The 24,988-nt window shown below is 33.9% G+C and overlaps 1 protein-coding gene across 3 annotated transcripts; it reads right to left on the minus strand.

Annotated features, from left to right (window-relative positions):
- Positions 1-1,276: 1,276 nt before the first annotated feature.
- LOC123537405 (heat shock 70 kDa protein 12A-like) lies at positions 1,277-17,372 on the minus strand. 3 transcript variants are annotated; one of them, XM_053527678.1, is made up of 5 exons: positions 17,030-17,372; positions 6,685-7,088; positions 3,861-4,079; positions 3,420-3,579; positions 1,277-3,150 (listed from the first exon to the last, which is right to left on the minus strand). In XM_053527678.1, exons 1-5 carry the CDS (start codon positions 17,040-17,042, stop codon positions 2,039-2,041), a joined length of 1,908 nt encoding a protein of 635 aa, XP_053383653.1. In that variant the 5' UTR covers positions 17,043-17,372; the 3' UTR covers positions 1,277-2,038. The 3 variants fall into 3 exon arrangements, with proteins under 3 accessions (XP_053383653.1, XP_053383655.1, XP_053383654.1); XM_053527680.1 differs by lacking the exon at positions 17,030-17,372 and adding an exon at positions 16,665-16,982; XM_053527679.1 differs by lacking the exon at positions 17,030-17,372 and adding an exon at positions 9,834-10,562.
- Between the last annotated feature and the right edge of the window lie 7,616 nt (positions 17,373-24,988).

A 24,988-nucleotide genomic window follows, 5' to 3' on the forward strand; every position in this document is an offset into this window, starting at 1 on the left:
TTCTGTTCCTCAAGTATACATGTGCAGGGCTGTGCACAATGCTAATACAGTACATTTATGGCCATCATGTAATAGTAGGTAAATCTTTTTTTCATGTCAGAAAGATAGATGCAGCAAGAAATATATGTGTGTAAAATGTGGCCAAATCCACAATATTATAGACATTGTTTGGACATGTGCAATTTGCAAGAAGAACAAAGCATTGTTTAGATATTTGTAAGATTTTATTTGTCATAGATCATTTTCTTAGAACCAGGTGCCAGACTGTACATGGTGATATATGGCTTGGTCCTTAAGGTAGCAGTTGGTAGTTTCCAGCCACAGATTCGAATTGGCCAGGGTCAAAATCTGTCATTAGAGATAAAACCTTGAAGTGAAGGCTGTTTTGATGTTTGAAATATTTGTTGGTGTGAGTTTTTGATAAACAAGTTTAAGAAAGGTATGTTGCAGAAATTCTGGCAGATGCGAATGTAAGCTTGATGGTATTATTTTCGTATAACTGCTTGAAATGCGTATATACCACTATCAGCATTCAGCTTCTCGTGAACTGTCAAATATCATATAGGCCTCACACAGTTGAAAATAGTGAAAAAAGTAATCGGTTGACAGGTATTTTTGTCCAGCTCTGCAAGTAATACTTGAAACTGTATACAGAATGCATGTGGTCATTTGGCTCTATCATTTCCCCTAACATTTAAAGGCCATTTTGAAAAATGGCTAATTTGGGCTGAAATGTCATGTATTTTCGCGGGCTGAAATTATCTTTCAGGTGGCTTGTGGATTTAAAAAGTCTATGCTTTGTATGAAGTTTACTATGTATTTTATTTCTTCTTCAAGTAAGATGTAAACAGGTATCTTTTTATTTTCAGGTCTGCATCTCGTAAGATATCAGAAGCCGTCTGACTTAGCCACATCGCTCGGAAGTCCGAAGTACTAAAAAAACCGGAATCTGCTACCATAGAGCTATATTTACCAACCGTGCAACATCGGGCATTTTCGTATTAGCATAAAGGCCGAGGTGATCAGATTGCTATATTTACGTTAGAAGAATGAAGAATTCGTAACGCGGAAATTGCCGAGTGTCATTACGGTTCTACTAACTTAATACTTGCGAACTAACACTTTTGCAAACTCTATAAATTACACATCAGCATATTTTTTGACTTGATACTTGTTATGTTTAGATGCGCAAAAGAAATAATGTTTAAACGACATGACTAGCAGGTCAAAGGCGTTCCTTAAACCTACACAGATCCAAAAGAACAAAAACACAATATGCTTCATATATTGTATAATATGTAATAAACACTTGGGCACGATTGGCTTACATTGTTTCTTCTTCCAATATTATCATATACATTACATTTACATATAATAAAATACTGACATGAATCATAGTAACATCAAATACCATTCAATTCTTAAACATCAATTCAATGATTGAACATTCATAACATTCACTTCGCATCGAGTCTGCAATTTTCACTGTTTGCCTTGTTCTCGGTGCTTCCGAGGGATCTACTTACCAGATTTTATTTATATCTCTCCATATATAAACATGTTTAAACAAAGTAACAAATAATTTCCCGTGATTTACAATAAAAAAATAATCCACAGGCGCCCAAAGCTGAATGACCATACAAATCAAAATAATCGGCACGATAACTCGCCTTACCTGCGTTAATATTATTGTTAAGTCTATAAAAGAAAGAAACATCATTAAGATTGTATCTGAATATTTACTTCACGTTACGTTTCGATTTGGCTATACAGTACTGTTATGGTTGTGTGACATCTGAAGTGTTTTTCGAAAGGTCCAAATTTGTACTAAAATTAGATATTTATGAATGAAATGTTTTAAGTTGCAGTATACGCACACAGTTTTACCCTAAGATTTAGGGGTGTAGGATAATGACATTTTCAAAGACCGTCTCTATTACGCATCTTTTGATTTGCTTTTATAGCCAGTTATGCATATTCTATCACTTAAAGTTATTGTGATAAAATTGTTAGTAAGTGATCTAACATCGTAGAATTTTCATTTCTTTGATAATGACTGCAAGAAGTCGAGTTGTCCTTCAACCACTTCCATTGTATTCATATTGATGGCACGGACTGTAAACTCAGCCTCTCCTACAACAATTTCTTGCACAAGAAGAGAAACAGAAGGCCAACCAGATATAGGTGGTGGTATCAGCATGATGCCAATAAGCTCACAACCGTATTTTTCCTCGGAGTATTTTGGATCGCTTTCTTCAGACCTGTAGACGTCAGCGACTAGGGGCATAAGTCGAGTAAAAAAACTAAGAAAATCTGACCTGTCCAGTACGTGCGTGCATGGTGTACCGAAATGGTCTCCAACTTTAAGTATGTCCCCTTTTGTAATTAATTTATCAAAGACAGATGTGCAGTAATCCATACCGTTCCGGTAAACCTTTAACTCCTCTGGATCTTCTCCAGGCTGGAATTTCCGTGCAAAAGAGAATCCATACGTATATCGAGCGATACGTTCGGTTATAGTTTTTGGGTTGCGACCTGCAATAACAGCACCTTTCAGGACAGCAAGGGATGGTTCTACTGGAACTATAACTTTTACTCCAGGAACATTTTGTTTGATGACGTGTTGGACGTATGCAGATTCCGAGAACCCACCAACCATGAGTAAATGGTTTATTTCACCCAGTTCATCATTTTCACGCATTGTATTGATAAAACCAACGATCCCATCAGTTGCCTTTGAGAAAAACTTTTTCATTACCTCCTTTCCAAAGAACAGTTTATTTGAAACTAGTTTCACAGTTTCAAAACCACGCCTTTCAGATGCTCGTTTTATCTTTGTTTCAATACTTTCCTCCTTCAGCTCAGCTATTGCCTCACCTAATTCAAGTTTTGGAATTGATATATAAATTTTAGAGGTCTCAAAGTTAAATGTTCTTTTCTTCGTCTCAAATGCTAGCTGAAAATCCATCACGACATCTGTATTATTATCTCTTAGATACTGGATAACATTTGATCCAAATATTTCTTCCAAGAACACGGAAAACTCCTGGTCAACCAAAATGCCACCTAATGCATCTCCATCGGCTCGGTGAATTTCCTTTAGATTTCTGTCAGGTAAAATTTCATGAACAGAAAGATCAGCTGTTCCACCTGTAAAATATATTGTGTAAGAATTTCATGAACAGAAAGATCAGCTGTTCCACCTAAAAAATATATTGTGTAAGAATTGGAATTCATTTACATGTTCAGGTAAGTCTTCACTAGTTATGTGAATTGATACAAGTTACTTCCAACCTCTATTTGACTTTCAAAAGACAAACACAAACTATTAGTTGCGTGATAATATTTGAGACTTTTTAAACAACATTGCCCAAAAATTGATATAGTCTTACTCTGCAGAAAGTTTTTTTGGTGATTACCTCCTAAATCAGCAACAATATATTTCATGCCTTCTGGAAATGTTTCTAAGCCAATGGATCCATCTAGTTTCGCTATTTTGCATAACCTTTCGTCGTTGCAGTAGAGAGAGGCTGCTTCTGGTTCCAAGATGAGTTTGACGTTATTGGCTTCAAGTCCTGCCTGTTGTATGGTTATACAACTTTGAAACATTAAAATAGAACATAAACACTGTTAAATGAAACGTACTTTATACTTTAATTTAGAACCGGTTTAGATGGCATTTGTACATTTTTACCTTGCAATTAGTGCATATAAAATTCAAAGAAGAAAAACATTTATCCCAGACTACGATTTTTTTTTTTGCAATATACATGTAGATATAAACCGATCAAATATATTTAAAGAAATAGCGCAAATGTTAATGAAATGACACAATTAACACAGACTTGTATAACATTTACTTTGCTTGCTGCCTTTCTCATAAATTGTTTAGCAGAATCAGACCATATTGCTGGTACGGTTATCACCCACAGTATTTCATCTTCTTGGAAGGCAGAAGAAATGTTTCTTATTTGTGCGTAAATTTTCTCTGTCAAGTAGTTTATTACAACAGCAAACACCTCTATCGCTGGGAGTTCTTTGCCATGTGCATCGGAAAGCTTTGTGTCCAATCTAAGTTTCTGAAGATACAATTTGTTGATAACAAAATGTTGACGAATTTGTATCAAACTAAGTGAATTAATGAATATACATATGGGAAAATTAGACCCATCGATTTTTCACACGAGTGAACATATTTTATATAGCGCAAAGAAGGAGCCCTTCACTTTATTTAAATTCATGGAAAAAGTATTACAGGTATTTTAGCTTTGCAAACGATGTGATAATATTCAATGCATGGTCTTTCTTATGAATATTTTATTTTAAGAATGAATTTAAAAGAAAATGGTCTTTTTTGCGTAAAATTTATGTCTGTCTATCTACAATTAGAAATATAGTAAAATATGGATAATTTGCTGAAATTTCTTCTGTTTAACAAAGAATAAATAGATTCTTATGTGTGCTTAAAGACCTTTGCAAACGACTTAGTAATCTATATTCATTTAGCTATTGTTTCATACTAATTTCAGTTTTCTAGTTGAAGAAGAAAATGGTCTTTTTTAAGCATTTTGCAGATGAGTATAGGTTTTTTTTCCTTATCGGAAAGACTCGAACATTCACGTATGTTTCCGTCAATTCTTACGGAATTTAAGCTCCTTAACGGTAAAGACTGATATCTTCTCACCCGCTAAACAGCACACATGTACGGATTTATAAATTAGTGGACGCTCCATAATATGATTTGTTTACAGCCAATAGTCAATTTTAAACAGCTTGAGGATCGAAGTTCAAAATCTAAAAAAGAAACGTTGAAATTTTAGGCGGAATTTTTTGGGCAAGTTAGAAGTAGAGAATCAAAATTCAAATTTTGAAAGGATGATGTTGACTTTCGCTTACACTGAATTGCGCACAGACTAGGAAATCGAAATTAAAATAAAAAGAATTCGTCGAATTTCGAGGCAGAATTGAAATTAGCCCCAGCAGGATGACAGAAATTCAAATATTTTGAGGGGAGCGGTCGTCCAGTGAATAATGTGTCGGCCGCTCAACCCAGGGGTCGTGGGTTCGAGCATCCGTGAAAGGGGTCACGACCATGACTTCTCATATGACACCAGTACTGGGTTTTCCCGGAAGCTGGTTGTTTAAAAGATAGTTTCACATTCAATACCAGTTTTAAATTCGATTGCTTTGAAAATTCGAGCATGCTTGAAATATAATACCGAGAATAATCTATTTAGACTTTTAACAAGGAGCTGTGTTCAATAAACGCTTGATGCCCCCGGTGGCATCCTTGTCGATACAAAGCAACTAAGTCCAAAACGAGGTAAAGTTCAAGGTCAAGGTCAAACTGAGGTCAGGTGATGTCTGAAGATGAGGAATGGTCACAGGTTACATCTGCATTAGTATCAAGTCATTCTAGTAAGGGGTATTGATGCTAGACGAAACGGTACCATTTGGTTAACCTCGTACGGATGGACGGACGGACGGACGGACGGACAGACGGACGGACGGACAGGAGAATCACTATATGCCTCCCGCATCAGTAGATGTCGGGGGCATAAAAACTTGAATTTCGATAGTTTGAATCTTGAGCAGATCGCAGTTTCAGTATTATACTGAAATTTAGCTTTTCAAAATTCGAAGTACGATTTTCGAGATGGCTCGGCACTAACTGCTTGCTCGATATTTGACTTTTTAATTTCAATATCAGTCTTAGAACAGGCAGTTCATTCAATACGAGGTCGAAATTTGGCTTTTGGAATATTATAAATTTCGATCATTGAGCTGTCCCGAAATTAAAAGCTATTTTGCAATTTGACGTTTTTCAGTCTTCAGGAGTAGCTTAGGATCAAAATTCGATAAGTTATGAAGTTTAATTTCGATCTTCGAGCTGGCATAAAATTCTAAGCTAGTTAGACACCGCTCACGACATAATAATAAATGTGCAGTTATTTGATTACATAAAAAAACTACTTAAAATCTTCATTTCATAATCATGAACATCAAAGAAAGTATTATAAAAGCGAGTTTCCATCTGATTGTAAGAAAGCAGAAATTACTTTTGGAAAGTCATTGTTTGGTATTATAATAATGTGTTTGTGGAGAATACCGTTATAAATGGTATTCTGATTAAACCACCAACAGCCATTTAGGTTTCTATTTTCTAATCTATCTTTGCAATCACTGTAAATTAGACTTAACAATATCCCTAAATCCATATGATCAAAAGTATTAATGTGACGGTACATTGGCGAAGAAGGGTTAGACATCGGCCTGAAATACGGAGTAGGCCGAAAACTAGCAAACAGTCTCGACAGCCGATTTACCTGGCCAAACGTATTATCGGTTTTTGTGGTGATTTTCACGATGGGTATAATTTTCCCATATGATAATTATTTACTTTTTTGTTGATACAAACTCGACTATTGTATGTCACAGAGCGGAATATAAAACCATTACTAATAAAAACAAAACAGTTACGTAAAGCACTTCAACATGTAACCCAAACTCATATCAGTCAGCCCAACAGATCATTCAAATTCGTACACAGTATCTGGCTTGTCTCTGCGCCTGTTAATATAATAACCCCTACACTGAATAAAATGCCTGACAAAATACAATCAACATATAACAGTAACGACCACAACGATAAACTTTGTCCGTTAGGAAACTAATATCTGATACCTTTGTTTGGTAAAGCTTCATTTTGAACCGCTCAAAAAAGTAGTGCGACTTCGCATTACTTGTGTCACCGCTTTCCTTGTCTTCCAACATCAATGTTCTATATCTTTCCTCAGCATCATAACCAAAGGCGACAAACTCTTTGTCTGGAGAGAGCAATACACATGTTGGTGCTTTTTCTGTAGGCGTGCGCACGTTTTCAGCTGTCCATGTACTTGTAATTATTTGGGTTGGATTATGGGAAAAAGATAAAGCAAAACCTGTAAACGTGGTTCCAAAATCGATAGCAGCCACAACAAGGTGACCTGTTTCCTCTTTCTGCTTTGATTTTGCGATTGACGTTGCCATTATTTCTGTTATTGTTTTCTCGTTCTGCTCTGATGTTACGACTGATGATGCCATTATTTCTGTTATAAATTGAAAATAAGTTTGTATGTAAATAATTTCACAAAGTAAGATGAAATATGATATATATGTTAGTAAATTTGTAAAGCAATATGGAAAACAACCAACATTGGCGTTATATTTCGTCAGTGCAGGTATAAGAAATAAAAGATACTAAACAATATTAAAGATATCGTCTCAACAGCATCAAAACATCAGAACGACAACCAGCCAACTGTTGAGAATTTAAAACCATTGACTATGTTTTTTTCTATGATTTGAAGAGGCATTTACGAAGTATATTTTAACAATATCACTCTGTTTGGTGAAGTTCCCGTACGTTATCATGAAATAGATATATAGATATGACAGCCTTTCGCGTTCTTGATAAAATGATACAAACTTTAACATAAACATGTCCAGAATCTATGCATGTCACGTAAAAAATAAAACTGAACGACATATTAAAATTACTATGCATATACCGGGAAATATCTATTTCTTTGCGAAGTTATATGCTTATCCGCCGCATGATGCTAAACTAGACCTTCTCTGCTAAAAGCATCAACACTTGCAGAGTTGCGTGCAGAGTGAACTCAATATTTGAATTTGGCTTTTTGGCAATTAATGACATAGTCAGGAATTCAGTGACGATTTATTAAAATTGCTCTTACGGTTAAACATTTTGTGGTTGTGAGCAGTATGACCCATTATCTACTGTTACAATGTATGTTATATATATGAGGACCTGTATTTAACTTACATAGACACTGGATGAACTTCAATTTGAGTTGACTATCAGCGTTACTTGAGATTACAAGTATTGTGTTTGATGTATGATAATGTAATGGTAAGATATGTTATCTGATTGCAAAAGGGGCGTTTTTAAACCTATAATGTTGATGATAAAACAAGGGCATAGATCAAAAAGAATTTGCACATCATAAACCACTAAAGCAAAACCCTGTAGAAACGGGCATAGAACTGAACATGTCAGAAAAACTTGGCGCTGCACAACATCTCCAAACATTCTATAATGTTCAGTTATATTTATTTTACAGTTTTAATGTAGGGATAATACACGTTTTTTTTGTGTATTAACGTCTGCAGAAGCCCGCGGGATTGTTTGTGACCGAGACCGAAGGTCGAGGTCACAAACATATCCCGCGGGCTTCTGCAGGCGTTAATACACAAAACAAACGTGTATTGTCGCTATTCTTGCATAAAAAATATTACACGACGACTAAATGCATTGTTTTCATATGTGATGACTTGACGATTCCGGTACATTTTTTATTTACCATTCTTGTTGTTCTTGGAAACGGTAAACATGTTTTAGATATCCATATCCGGGGCACACATAACAACAACACTACTAAAAGCGTGATTTGAAGGTTTTTGAGCATCTTATTTTTATTTTTAGTTATTACAAACGTTACATTACACATAATTTTGCATATAACTTAAAAATTTGATAAACAGGAACACAATTCTTTTAAAAATAACAACTTTACATTCGAATTATTTTGAGTACGAACAAACAGAGTACGGATGAGTACGAAGCTAGTGACTAGCTTTCGAGGTTTATTATATGAATTCTGCGAACAATCAGGTAAAAACAAACCGACTGATACTAACAAAAATCATTAATATAATAGCTAAAAACGGGCAATAGCACAAGTTACACGCGATACTTATTTATTCACAGTTTTTTTTTACAATAACTGAACAGACGCTTTGTAAAGGGAGTAAACTCTAAGAGAAGCTAGTGCGTACATTGATGGGGGCAGTACGTTTGGGGTTGGAAACGGATACAGCTAAACATACTATGGGCTACATTGTATCTATAATGCTACAAGAAGAGGTTATTATGGAAAAAACAAGATGCAGATGCCAAATATCAGTCTGCGCAGAAATACATACATACGTCCCTGACAAAGCATTTAAAAAATAAAAATCATGTATTAACAGCACGTGAAATGCCTTGTTTGCACACGATTTTTCTCCCGTTTATACATGGGCGGACCCAGTGAAAAAATCAGTTTTTATGCAAGAATACATGATGCTGTAAACCAATTGTGCAAAAAATACATAAGAAAATACTTCCAACAGAAAAGAACTTTGATGGCAGGTTGGTTATCAGTATTACTTTATATAGCATATATACGAAAAAGTTACATGTGTTATCTGACTTAAAAGGTGCGTTTAATAACTTTTTATTATTCTACAGATACATCTCAAAGATGCATCTTTAAATCAGACCAAAGGTTTAACAAGACCAAAGGTCTACTAGGAGCACCCACGTTCAAGAACGCTGCCCCACCACACTGACACTCTATAGCAATACATATGTTTGAATGTGTTTTTAATGAAATTATCCACAGAAGTACATAAACAAAGTGAGACTTATAGAGAACATGGACAAAACAAAAGGATCATCAATTGACGAATAAATCATAAAAAGGAGAGAGAATGGGGGCTCGGGAAAGGAAAATTACAATATCTAGATGTTTGAAAGACTTAGTTTGAAACCAGATATAATACATTTCTAGGAATTTTGTTTTCCTTAATACAATAGACACATCGAGCTTTTGAGAAGCGTTTATTTATTTATCTATATATGTTTATGGTATTCTATTTCAATGAACGTGAAGACCACTGTACCAGTGCAGGAAAAGAAGCCACGTTGTAGGTATAATATTTATTTGACAGAACAATTTACTTGCAATTTAGCCTTTCACAGTGTATAACGATTCTATGGTACTTACCTTTGGAGATATCCTGTTTGAATTTAAAAAGTGCGGTTTGAGTCCAAAAAAACACACCTGTAAACAGCCTCGTTGGTGACTGGTGCCACCAGTGTCAAAAAGTATACTAAGTTTGAGAAATCTTGTCAGTTCTTAAGACTATCCTAACAACCAAAAATAGTTCCAGCCCTTCCCGAGAAACAATTATCTACACAACGTGCAGAATATGCAATGCTACAAGGTATGCCTTAATACCATTTTAATGTAAATTCGACGACCAAAATCAACAGAAACTGAAGTCAACGTTTTAACTAAAACAACCACGTGTATGAATACAAATATGCAAATTTATGGTCACGTGAATAAACGATGACCTCATGTCACCTGAACTGGAGCGATGATATTTAGCTATTGGTTGTTCCTTATCATCGTATCATACCATAGTACTATCCTAGAGGTCACGTAGCTTATAACGTAGAAAAGGTGGAAACCTAGCCTGGGAATCCATACTGACAATTTCTAATTTTTTCTACCCTCGGAAAACCTGTTTCCTGACCGCAGCGTCACATGTATAACACCCGAAATATAAGACTGTATATGATAATTTATTTATTTATTTTGTTGGGTTTAACGTCGCACCGACGCAATGTATATGATAAAGATGGCTAAAAATAAATACGGAATTTCACGGAAAAGACACATCACGAAGGTTTCCGAACATTTCCGGTCCATAAACAATACCAGTTTGTACCTCCCATAGCTTTTCCAGCAATTAAATTGTATCAATTTTCAAATATGTCAGAATAAATTTAAATGTTCGTCATATCTATCAAATTGTAAAATATTATATTAATGCAACCCTAGTGATCTACGAATGTTGCCGAATTTTCGACAGAATTGTCTCGTTTTCGTTTCAAACAAGCGAAATATTAGGCTATTTATAGAAAATTGATAATCAGCAGTGACATGGTTTGATACTATCAGAAACTAGATGAATGCACTAATTAGCGCAAATTTAGTGGGATCTTTTATGCATAGATACACATGTGTTAGGTATAATTTCGCCTGACAAAACACGAATTATCAACAGAACAGAACTGAACAGAACAGAACTTTATTCATAATAATATGACTTGAACATAAGAAGTTCCTCGTCACCATAGCTATACACAGCATGCAGTAATACACTATTTACGTACAGTGAGAATGAAAATATATACAGACATCAATGAATTCCCGGGCTAGTTGAAACCCACAGGTCGCCCAAACTTACAAATGTTGCAGGCTCGCTTTGACTAAGTGGTACTACTGTCTCACAATTTTATCAGTTTATAAGCTCGTGAAAATGGGCCGTATATGAACCTGCAGCGATGATATTAATACTTGCCTTTTTGAAACGGCAATCTGTAGCAAGTCGTGGGATAACAGATTTGATCAATTTAAAATTAAGATCTTGAGATCTAACTAAATTTTAAACTTAATCTCCCGTGAAAAATTGGCGATGGTTTCGTCCTCACATTATTCACAAATAATTGATTTTTGTTAGATGAAAACTTGTATTTTTTAACGGTTACACTTTTCGTCTCAAGTGTTCTCAAAATTAAGAAAAATCTCATAGATATTTAAGTTTCTTGACAGTGGTGTTAGATGTTGGATTTCTTTCCGTCTAAACCTTTTTGATATTATTAAAGTGTTCTTTACTTTTAACAGTTCAATGATTTTTTCTTCAAAATATGCACGACCAGTTCAATTTCTTTCAGCTTAAACATGAACGCTAAAAAATTCCTGCCTCCATTACGTTTTCCAATTAATAGAGATTTTCTTACTTACTGAGATGGACTGCGGACAGCGGACTGCGTACTTACAGTAAGGGTTTTCTCAAAATATTTAAAGGTTCGCAAAACAGAAAACATACTTAGGGTATATATGTTTCTTTTACCTATATGTGTTGTAACTTTTGCCTTCATTGTGCAAATTAGTGTATTGTGAGATTATCTGCTGTTATACAGCATACGTTTGAAAATATATAGATAGTGAACAGGCTACATCTAAAACACGTAATCGCAATATTCTGATGTCATATAAATACTCTGTCACATTTTACTTGCGTTAAGCATGTTCTTCAATTATCCGTATGCTTTAACATTTTTTTTTTATTTTTGAGACACTTCTGGCGATACTTAACCTCCGTGCGAATCGAACAATATGACATGTGAAGTTTCGAACCCACTTTACTACGATAATAATTTACCTTAATATGTTCATGCATTAATAATACAACTTGAAACATGGATTTGAACGTCGATTCCTGAATTTAATATGTGTTCGTCCATACAATTCCTAGACTAGTTTTTCCTAGCAACATAATAGAAAAAACAACAACAAACAAACGCAGTTTACAGTACAAAATATTATTGTTGAAAAATAATAAAACATCCTGAATGAAATGGAAGTCCGTTTATTTTTTGTTGTATAGTATATATACCGTGTTCTAGTAGAATTCTGTACGGAAAAGGTCATTGCTTTTCATTAATTTTGATAATTGTATTCGACAGAATAAAAGTTTTACTGAAATATCTTGAATGAATTATTTCAACACTGTCTTAACATACTGGACGTTCTCATACATGTATCTTTCAACCTCGTCGAAACGAGATCCGATACATTACCATATTTTAGATAAAACATCCTGAATTAGTTATGTATCAGCATGTTTGGAGATAAAAACGGAAAAATTGCCACTTCGTATTTTCATAATCTGATATCAGAATTGCATGTTAAAAGTTGTTTCAAATTACTATCTTAAAGTGACTACTCAGTATGAATTATCAGTCACAAATGGAAATTAATCTTTAAGTACCCAGCGGAGACCGAAAATTGTTTTGTGAATATTAGGCATGGGACGTGTCCAAGGTCATATTCCGATCATATTCCAAAAAAAAAAAATATTTATGGCCAGTGCATGCATAGAATTGTCAACGAAATTATATTTTTGACACCATTTGAGCAATTCTGTGTGGTCATTTGATACAACCAGCTTTTTATTTTTTTTTTCTGGATTTAACGTCGCACCGACACATGATAGGTCATATGGCGACTTTCCAGTTTAGTGGTGGAGGAAGACCCCAGGTGCCCCTCCGTGCATTATTTCATCACGAGCGGGCACCTGAGTAGAACCACCGACCTTCCGTAAGCCAGCTGGATGGCTTCCTCACATGAAGAATTCAACGCTCCGAGTGAGCTTAGAAGTCGAGACAAGCCTTTATCATTGACAAAGCCTTTTTAGTCCTGTACCTTTTCGAACACATGCATACACATGGTATGTGTAGATACTCGGTTTTGGGGAACTTGAACAAAGATTTAAACTCATGAAAACTCACAGTATATATTGGTTTAATAATTTATAATGTAGCCATCTTTTATATCCTGATAAGATAACGTGACCCGGAAAACTGAATGAATTCAGTACCGTATAAATATGAATTTGTAGGGTTTGAAATAGTTCAGAATATACATGTATAATACCAAGTAAGACATTTTTACCGCGGTGCATTAAACTGTCACGCATCGTATCGTGCATTATCAAAATTGTGAGTCGTACAATAGCATTTCAGCAACCCGAGTGCATAAGTACGAAACTATGTTTCCAAAATCACTATATACATTCTTTGATACCAAATATTCAACTAAATTGTAACATAATGTTGTTTTGATTCCCTGATCTTAAATAGGCGAACCTCTTGCGGCACAGGGGAAGAGTGTCTGTCTCCTTACCAGGTGGTCATTGGTTCAAATCCTTGATTAAAATGTATGTTGATTGTTGAATTAACAGCCGTTTTCACTGCTAACGAATACTGGCTAGAACCTCACGAAATTGACTACAAACATATAAATCAGTTGCTACACTTCAGATAAACAAGAGCTTGTCATGCCCCCCCCCCCCCCCCCCCCCCCCTTGATGCATTCAGTAATTGCATAAGGAACAGAAATTATTTGCTGACTGTAAACAAAAGTTCTAGTGTTCTGGTTCAATGTGACCTTGACCTTTGACCTATTGATCTCAATATCAACAAGGATCATCAGCTGGTCATAATCAACCTCCCTATGAAATTTCGTGATCCTAGGCCTAATCCTTCTCAAGGTATCGTCAAGAAAGGGTTAAACTGTTTCGGTCAATGAGACCTTGACCTTTGGCCTACTGAATTCAAAATCTATATGAGTCATATACTAGCCATGACCAACGCCCCCATCAAGTTTCAAGATCCTAGGCCAAAGGGTTCTCAAGTAATTTTCTGGAAATGGTTTAAATGTTCCGAGTCTCTGTAACCTTGACATTTGACCTACTGACCTCAAAATCAATAGGGGTTATTTGCTGGTCAAGATAAACCTCTGTATCATCTTTCATGACCCTTGGCCCAAGCGTTCTCAAGTTATCATCAAGAAACCCTTTAACTCTTCCTGGCTAATGTGACCTTGATCTTTGACCTAATGACCTTTCATGATCCTTGGCCAAAGCGTTCTTGAGTTATCACCTGGAAACGGATTGGTCTACATTCCGCCCGACCGACCGACCGACATCTGCAAAACAATATACCCCTCCTTCGAAGAGGGCATAAAAAGAATAAGTTTGCGATGTCTTGTTTTATAATACGGTAGTCGAAAGATTTGAGTAGACACATTAATAAAAATATAAAAGTTAAAAGGATATTTTTTAAAATGCGCCCACGCTGTTAAGAATGCTTGTAAGACAAAATACATGTATATCGGTAATTCATATATACAATACAAAGGATATTAATAAATCTTATTACTGTCTTTTCTCGGATAGTATTACATGCTAAATATGCCGCTGTTCAGTTTTGCATAAAAAAACGTATATACAGTTTGAGAAAACCCCTATAGTAAGTTCGAAGTCCATGGTTCGCAGAACGTGTCAAAGTAAGCTGAAAATCTCTACTATAGACAATAAGACAAACGGTTGAAGTATATTGTTATTACTTATACGATAGACAGTGATTTATCTGGTAAAATAAAAGCAATGATTTAAACTTTTATCCAACAAGTAGTTTATACAATATTGAAATGTATATCAAAGTAGCGAGCACACTTTTCATGCATGTATATATATATAAAAAAATGCAAAAGTTTGTACCGGATCAAGTATATCATAAAGAAAAAATAAACAACATTACATGAGAAACATTATATTTGCCGTCTGACCACATCTTCTTCGTTATATTGGTAGGAATTATTTGACCTATCTCCCCAATTTCTTCTTTGCTGTTGGTTTCTTATTCTGTTTGGCTGTTTTGATGAATTTTGATTAAGTTTTGATACAAATTGTTGGAGTAAAAATTGAACACTTTGGCTTTCTCTTTGTTCTTTACTCTGGCTTCTGTTTGGAAATGGAATACTTCGTACTGCATCTGAATAAGTTCTTTGCATTGATTGTTGTTGGCGACCTTTTGTTGGAACTCGCGATTTGAATTTCCTTTTTTGAAAAATGGGCTTGAATTTTCATAATTTGTTGCAAAATTGCTCTTCATAAGATTTTAGCCAACGCTCATTGTTGAGCCACCTTTTATGTGAAATTTCTTCATTTCGTTGAATGTTCTTTCTCCATAATCCTATAAAACAATCGGCGACTCTGGTCCCAATCAGTCAAAATGACTAAAATGTCACTACTGATTTGTGAGACATGTGTACTTGTCATATTTGTAGTAGCCCAAAAAAAAAAGCTTTTGTTGGCAACACCATTAACATATTAATCGGCAGTTAATATCATTCGAGTTACTTTAAAAACATGTATAACTGTTACATAGGTTATTGTAAGATTAACTATTTGATGAAGCATAGCCACCTGCTGTATATACCTTTGTCCGATATACACTATATACAATTGTAATGTACACTATACAAGCGACCATGCTTTCCTTCATGCATGTATATATAGTCATAATTTTAAATGCTCTTAATGTTTACCGCACCATACACATAACTAATCTGCAGGTTTCATCATTTGATCTACTTGATAGTAATTATTTGTTATAGCAAACTCACCTGCACTTTTTATGTAACTGTCTGGAAAATGAGCACGCATGTAACTGGCTTTATTGATATTGCAGGTGCTACCGAGTTACATTAAGTTATGCAGTGCTCGTAAAACGTAACTCGCCACTGTCTATTGTGTTTTTATTGTATTGTCAAAATGTGTATCAAAGGCTGAAGAAAATTATAATTACCCCCACCTAAAAAAGATACTGTTTTAGACCCTAGGAGTTTTTTCGCAGGTAATATCACTTTCACTCTAGTTTAATACACGTAAGGAATATTGCATACCGTAGTTAATGAACCAGTTAAGGTGATGTCACTTTTTGAATTTCCGGTGAATAACAAAAAACCAAAGAATATTCAGTTCTTTCCAAAAACCGTTATATTATGATTCAACCAAATAGTTTCCTTTGTCTAACTGAAAGTAACAATTCTTATATATTTGAGATTTGGTACCTTTATAACCGACAATGAACTAAAACAATAGACATTCATATGTGACTTCGGTGAGCTCAACAAAGCTATTACAAGCACAAATATTATTGTGGAATGTAAAGTAAGTTAAACACTACAATATCCGACCATGATACTTTCAAAAACAATGCATGTGCAGAAAAGAGAGATAAAAATAATTTTGACAGCTCGTGAAAACTAATGACAAATTTTGACAGGTATATGATGACTCATGACCTAATTATTTTTTTTCTGTTATTTCTAACTTCCAGTTTGATTTTCATAACATGGGTATTCTATATTGTAGCTTACAATTCATACATTAAAACAATAAAAATATATTGTTACCTCACTGTCGTTTTGTCTATCCATGTCTCGTACGAATTCCTATTGTTTCAGTCATTTGTCAGTAATTGGAGCAACTCAGTGTTGCAATCATACAAAACACATCCCTTATTTTCACATAGATATTGAGGATTTATCTAATGAGCACATGTATTGGAAACACAATTTCAATAACGACTGTGTATTGTAATAATGCTAAACTATCTCAGCCGTGACGTGTCCTTAAAAAGATACTGTTTTAGACCCCAAGAGGATTTTTACAGGTAATATTACTTTCACTCTAGCTAAATACACGTCAGGAATATTACATACAGTATTAAATGAACCAGTAAAACAAAAACAAATAATTCACCAAAACAGTGATATACCTCCGTTTGGCATAAACCTCAGCCTTCGGCACTTTATGATAAATTTGTCGAATATTTTTGTTTGAATGCATCTTTGTTTATACGTATATTTATAATGTTTTTCTTCCGCAGTACACTTTCAGAAGCGTATCATTTTTAAACAGTCCCACTTCCACATTGTACACATGCGCCCAGTTAGAAATGTCATTTCACCACAGAACATATATCTTTATCTTTTGTTCTTCAATTTTTGGCGTTTATCTGAATTCTCTAAATACTGCTATACTCGGCACGTTATATCTATACCCGACGTTTAAGTATCGCGCACTCCGTTTACAAAGTAACAATGATATTAAAAATATGCACATTTCTGATACGAAAAAGACGTTTTGAATTGGTTCCGTGATAGTGAATAAGATATCATTATGCTACAAGAAATACACTGTAAGAATCAAGATTATATAAAACGGGAACGAGAATGGGGTGCTAAAGCGTTCTTCAGTGGAAACAGTTCTAATAGTAAAGGGGTTTGCATATTGAAGAACAACACTGATATTAAAATAGAAAGTACAATGAAATTGTTGAAGGCAGATTGCAATATCTGACATTATCGGTATATGAATTTGAGATACTTCTACTAAATATATATGGTCCCAATGTAGACGACAGTACTTTCATTGAAAATATAGAAACTTTAATTGCAAATAACGATGATAAGTCCATGGTCGTAGGAGGCGACTTTAATATTGTCTTAGATGTAAAAATTGACAAGAAAAATAGTCATACCGAAACACACAAAAAATGTAGATGTAAATTAAACGCAAAGTCAATAATTACGAACTTGTAGACATATGGCGATTAAGACATCCTGAAAAGAGACAATTTACGTGGCATTCTTACTCGAAACCTACAATATTTTGCCGTCTTGACTACTTCCTGATATCTTCCAATCTAATCAAACACACAGCAGACTGTAATTCGACGCCGCCCTGAAGGCGGTGTCGAGTATATGGGATACACTTTTATTTCGGACCCTGTAAAGATGGTAATGAATAGCTTCGGAGTGAAAAACTGAACACAGTGAATAGTTTGTAAAAGGATCAACGATATTGCACAATACATTTTAGTGAATAAACAAAAAATGGCAAAAAGAAAACATAAAAAATGTATGTAATGCAACTTATTATGTGATTTAAAACAATGCTATCTGTCTTTCCTCTCCTTATTTGTAGAGCAGAACATATTTTTTTTATTTACAATTTCGTCAAAAATGTTGATCCGATTTATTGATAAGGGAGGTTACTCTGTAAGTCAAGTTTTCTATTTCTATTCTTAGCATGACCTACTTACCTATCTCATTTTCTATAAATAGAACACACCGCAGATATACCATACTGTAAAGCGTGAATCGCCTGGACAAGGGAGCGTTCGTGTATTTTACAACTTAGAAGAGAATATTAAAAAAAGATATGGAAAATTACAATTGCCTGCATAAAGATTCCTTGGAAAAAAAACGTATTTACAAAGTAAATAAAGGAATCAATAAGCATAGATATGTTGAAATGAACGAAGGAAGTGCCGCTGTTAACTTATTTTTAACCTTTTTGTCTTATTTTCTTTGTTGATAGGTACAGTGATGTAATTTCAGAATGCGCACACTTTTGCAAATTCCTATTTGTATTTGTTTTTTTTTTGTTTGTTTTTTTTTCTTTTTTCTTTCTTTGTTTTTTTGCTTATGTGTCATATAGATCTACTCATTGTTTACAGATATACACTGTCAACTAAGGTGTGCAATAGGCTAAAGAGCGCTTGGCTGAATTTGTCAGTGACAAGTTAATACTTCTTTAAATGTGGTTAGATCGAAATATCAAAAGCCATGGGACCATAACTTATCAAAGCATCAGTGACTTTTAAATAGAATTCCTTGTTGAATTTATTTGTTCAATGATCTTATATGACTAGTCAGTTGCTCTGGTTTTATCATATCTTGTTACTTGCTTCTTTTTTTGTTTTTTTGTTTTTAATTTAATAGATAGTTTTTGTATTTGTCCATTCCTGACAAAAATAAAAATAAAATAAAGGAAAAAACAAAAACAAAAAAACATTTTTATTGAAATATTTTCTACACTCACTTTGGCAGTGGGTTATTATGCTTTCTAAATTTCTTGTAATATTAGATTTGAACTAGACACTGACATACTCCTAGTAACCTTACAGTTCAACGAGGACTTCAAGTTTATCGTTCGTCCGAAAACAAAAATGAATTCTATGATATTCAAGTATATAAGAAAGATTCATGCTTTGTGAATAGGGGCAATATAGAGATTATTTATGTTATATCATTCTTTTCTTGGACAAAATTTTTGATTGTTTTTGTCAAGGGAAACAGTAAATTGCTGCGTATAATCTGCGTTCTGAAATCTATAATGTAGGTGACTAAGGTCCATAAAACTTCATCAGTAAATAGAAAACACTCATTACATTACATGATAATAAAAATAATGGTTTCTGTGAACCACAACTTTGAAATAATTTCAACATTTCCTCATTTCCTCATTTCCCAACAAACTGCATTTCTGTGAAACTTCATATACACGCTCCTGCATATAAGAACTTTTCACAGGAGATGACCTTAGTTAGTGAAATAATTACTTTAATTTTGTATGTAAAGGGACCACCTACTCGCAATGTTAATGTCATTGCAGGTAGAGGATTTGTATTGCATGGTAAAACTTTTCTATTATGTTTATTCTTCATGTTTTAAACAGTTTATAACATATATTGTTTTATGTGCTGATGTTGATAACTTGTAGCCAGTCAGACTAATAAAGTAATGATTAGGTGATTTCTCATATTGCAATAAATATACTTAAGACACAACACTTGGCGGCGTCTTTGATGCTTGCATCAATGAATTGCCTTGTATAACAACTGGAATACGTTCGGATCATTCAATGGTAGATATAAGCATAGACATAAAAAAACTTAGTAGGGGACCAGGTTACTTCAAGTTAAATAACTCCATTCTGTTTGATGATGAATATCAACAAAAATTAGAACATCCATTAGAAAAATAGCTCGAATTAACGAAGAATCAAATGCAAATACACTGTGGGAAATTATCAAAGGTACAATCAGAAATGAAACAATCAAATATTGCTCAGCAAAAAAGAAAGAAACTTAAAGAACCGAGAAACAACTTATTAAAGAAATTGATAACTTACAATGCCAAATAAACGTTGATGATGAAAATAGCATAAATCTAGAAACATTACTTATAGAAAAAAAATCTTTAGAAGATATTACATTCTTAAAGGCACAAGGATACTACATTAGAACAAAAGCTCAATACATAGAAAGTATGGAAAAAATACAAAATATTTTTCAAACTTAGAAAAGAAAAAGAGTGATCAAAAGACCGTTTCAAAATTAATTATCAACAACGAAACTATTAAGGATACTAAAAAGATATTGCACGAAACTTAATCATTTTATGAAAACATTTACAAGAATAATTCGTCAGTAAACTCATTGCAAAATTTTTTCGACCTCGAAACTAAAAAGGTCAATCTAGTTCAAAGAAACTCCTGTGAAGGAGAATTAACAGAAATTGAATGTGCTAATGCGCTTTTAAAAATGCAAAATAATAGAAGTCCCGGATCAGATGGTTTAACAGCAGAAATTTACAAAATCTTCTAGAACGACATAAAACATTATTATCATGATTATATAGCGTCAATTAACTTATCATATAGAAACGGCAACTTGACTCAAATGCAAAAACAAGGGATAATAAATCTAATTCCAAAGAAAGACAAAGACACAAGTTCATTAAACAACTGGAGACCCATATCTCTGCTAAATATTGATTATAAAATAGCAATTAAAGCAATTGCTAACAGATTAAAACCCATATTAAATGACATAATTGACCGTTCACAATCAGGTTTCTTAAAAAGAAGATACATATAAGAAAACATAAGGCTTATTAGTGAAATTATTGACTATTTGAATGCAAATAATAAACCTGGTATAATGTTTTCCAAGTTTATTATTAAATTCTCAGAATGTACAAAGCATAAACATGAGATTCACATTCTAATAAAAAACAATAATAATAAAGACACAAGATCAATAGAGGACAACTCTTATTAAAATAAAGTGAAGGAATCATAATTAAGGTTGTATTCAAAATCAATACAGTAATTTATTACATCTTATCAAATTTAGTAGATAATTAAGATCCAACATTTGGTTCTAATTTTAGTGCCTCGTTACCTATTCTATAATTAGAAATTTTAATTACCTCATCATCAATCATTAGCTAGGTTTTTGATTGGTCAGATAAATTGCACGCGCTTCTGTGTAGCATGATGACCATAAATATGTTACTAGGTCAGACATTTGAGTTATTGTGTCATAATCATTGACCGTGAGAATTTTGAGAAAAGCATGCGTTATTTACTTTTAAAATCCCTCACACGTGGTCTGCAGGTAAAAACTTTGTTCCGTGATTAAATGGGGGTCAAATGAGTGTCACCAAATGGTGTTAATTTGGACAGGGATGTTAGTTAATAGAATTCGCAGCAGATGTGTCATATTTGCTGACTTCGAAAAAGCGTTCGATAGTATAAGTAATAAATTTGTCTTTGATTCACTAACATTTTTCAACTTCGGGCTTTCACTATTACAGTGGATCAAATTGTTTTACAATGATATGCAGAGCTGTATAACCAACAACGGCCATCTCTCGGATTAAAAAAAAAATAGAACGTGGAGTCAAGGGTGCCCCTTATCTTCTTACCTATTTATATTTACTATCGAGATACTTTCCATAGCAATAAATAAGAATAAGGATATAACAGATATAATAGTTAACGGAACTGAATTTAAAGAATCCCTCTTTGCGGACGATGCAACCTTCTTTACTAAGGAACTCAGAAAACACTAAATAATCTTTTAAACATGATACACTATTTTGGAGATTCTTCGGGCCTCAAGTTAAATGCCAAAAAACTACATTACTGCGGGTTGGATCACTACGAAATGACGAGAAAATATTTTGTAAAATGAAACAATTCAAGTGGACGTCTGACCAAGCATGCACTTTAGGTATAACATTCACTAACGACTTGCAAACACGAATCGAACAAAACTTTAACACGAAAATTAATGAAATGATTGCGACATTAAACAAATGGAAAAAAACACAAATTAACGTTAATTGGCAAAGTGACAGTTATCAAAACATTCGCACTCCCCAAGATAATATTTCCACTTACTGTACTTGAAAATCCACCTGATCACCTAATTAGCTTAATAACAAAATCATTGTATAAATTTCTATGGGATGGAAAAACTGAAAAAAAAAATGCAAGAAACATTATTACACAAGCTTATAAGGACGGAGGGTTAAAAATGATAAATGTTAGGTCATACATTGCATTAATCAAATGCAGCTGGTTAAAACGAATATTTAAGGATGATACTGCATTATGGAAACAAATTTATCTAAAAGAAATTAAGGCTTTTGGTGAAGTTCTATTATTTGCAGGAAATTGTGCGAAAGATAATTTGACAAAAAAGATACACAACAGATTTTTAAAAGATATTGCAAGAAGTTGGGCTGACATAAACTTTGAAACCGAATAACAGATATAAACAATCAAATTATCTGGAATAACTCGCATATAAAATAACTCACGAAACGGTCTATTTCAAAACATATATAAATGACCTCTCTGATATAGACAATAAAAAGATGCATACATTTGATGGCTTAAAAAGAGTGTATGGTATCCCCACAACTGATTACTTGAAATATCTCTCTCTTATCTCAAGCATCCCTAAACAATGGAAGATAGACTTAAAAACGAAAAGACTTGAACAAACAAAAAGTATCTACATTCAACAGGTAATAAAGTTACGTAAAGGGTATATACCAATAAAAGAAATTGTTCTTTGTTTCATATAAAATTCAGACTATTGACACTGGCTTCAGAACGATTTTGTTACAGTTTCTAGATTTTCACTCCGTCGTAGACCTATTTTCCATAAGATATCCATACATTTGCTTCAAGAAAACGAAAAGAAAAAGGGGTGTTGAATAGTATGCAGTGAAACGCAAGTCAACTGAAGTCAGGTACCCTTATATTGCCGCATTTCAGAAAGCGGTCCGCAGAATAAACACGCTACTTTCGTTTTCAAGTAAACAACTCGAAAACATGCGAATATTAGCATGAAAAGTGTCCTATGTTATGTATATTTCATTCCACGAGTGAAATAATGCCCATTTGGCCCCCGATTTACGCGCAAATGCGCGGAAAATGGAACAATTAGGATCTATTTATTACGGACATCTTTCGGCTACACCACGGAAGCACGTTTTTGACCGAATTACTGCATTATTACCTAAACCAAATAAATTTTTGAACTTGACAAATTTGAAACGCAATACAAGAATAATTAACAAATCTGAAAATAGATGGAATAACTTATATGAAAGCTTAGAATGGCCTATATAATCTACATGAACCCCTTTCGAAGTACCATCGACACCAAACTAAGGGCTTTCCAATGCAAGTTCATAAAACGCTTCCTTCCTACAAATGACTTCCTTCATAAATGCAAAATTGTGAATTCAAGTCTTTATGACCTGTGTAACATGCACACTGAAACACTCATTCACTTGTTCTGGGAATGCCCAGTAACTCAAGCATTCTGGTCAGACGTCACACATTTCTTACATGACAATAATATAAACATACAGCTTGACTACAAAATAATAACTTTTGGTCTAGTATCACGGTAATGCGAAAACAAAAGATATTGCAAATTTTATACTAGTAATGGCCAAACATTTCTTATATAAATGCAAACTGAACAAGCACAAACCACATATTGCAAATTTCCTATCAGAAATAAAACAACGAAAACAAACTGAAAGTATCATAGCACAAACTAAGAATAAACTAGCTACGCATAATGCTAAATGGAGCGACATAAATATTTAACAGGGAACACATACATAAATACTCGTTTCGAAACACATTAACAACGCTCAGACTAGGAATTCACATAAACGCTAACACTCTTCTACCCTCCTTTCCTAATTCTAGTACTGCTTTTCTTCTTTATTCTGTAAGCAATACCGATTTCAATTTTGTTCCATCATATCATAGGATTGGTAACCTTGTTTTGTACAACAGTGTAAACTGCGTAGAATATTGAACTTTCTGTATTGCATTGTATAAAAATTATGTGAAATTTAAATAAAAAATAAGAAAGAAAGGTGGCTACTTATTGCAGAGGATCAAAATGTGAGGAATACAAGTGAGTTGCAAACAAGACAGTGCACCACGCGTTGTCGAAAGGCAAGACTATTGACCCTGTGTGCTAGAAACAAATTCAGAAAAATCGTTCTCAAGCCTGTTCATAAGTACTATCTTGTTTCCCATTGAGGAAAAAATTAACTGCTTCTCACTTACGCCTCAGTCACAATCAAATGCATGCTTTTTAGGTGCTCTATGTTATACACCCAAATTTAAAAGTGCATGTTTATATATTCTGTCTTCAGCACTTCAGGAGTTACATATCACTACCCAGTTGCAGGTAAAACTACTATCAGGTAGCTGATGTACATATAAAACGAACACCATGCTGTCCAATAACAGAAAAAAGGGCCAAAATTCAGCGTTATATTGTTTCACCTTAAAAAATGTGCTTTTTGTCTTTTCATTATAATTAAAACCTGAACCAGCAAGACCTTTTTTGTGCTGTTTGGTTTACAGGAAAATTCGTCTTCTTTCAGCTGCAAGTTATTTCAACTGTCTATGTTACCCACAACAGAAGTTATGTACTGAAGACTGACATGACCGTTTTGTTATATATTTTGCCTTTTTGCTCTTCCTCATATCAGATAATGTGATTTCATTATAAAATAATTCTTTTTTTACTGTCTTATTTGTCTCTGTGTGAACT

Source organism: Mercenaria mercenaria, chromosome 17 (assembly GCF_021730395.1).
Source record: "Mercenaria mercenaria strain notata chromosome 17, MADL_Memer_1, whole genome shotgun sequence".
Taxonomy (NCBI): Eukaryota; Metazoa; Mollusca; class Bivalvia; order Venerida; family Veneridae; genus Mercenaria; species Mercenaria mercenaria.

Bases quoted from the DNA above. Each gene is read 5' to 3' on its own strand.
- LOC123537405 (XM_053527678.1), bottom strand. The intron at 4,080-6,684 runs GTATCAGATATT...TTGTATCTTCAG, and splicing joins TGAAGCTTTACCAAACAAAG to AAACTTAGATTGGACACAAA. The intron at 3,580-3,860 runs GTAAATGTTATA...ACCATACAACAG, and splicing joins TGAGAAAGGCAGCAAGCAAA to GCAGGACTTGAAGCCAATAA.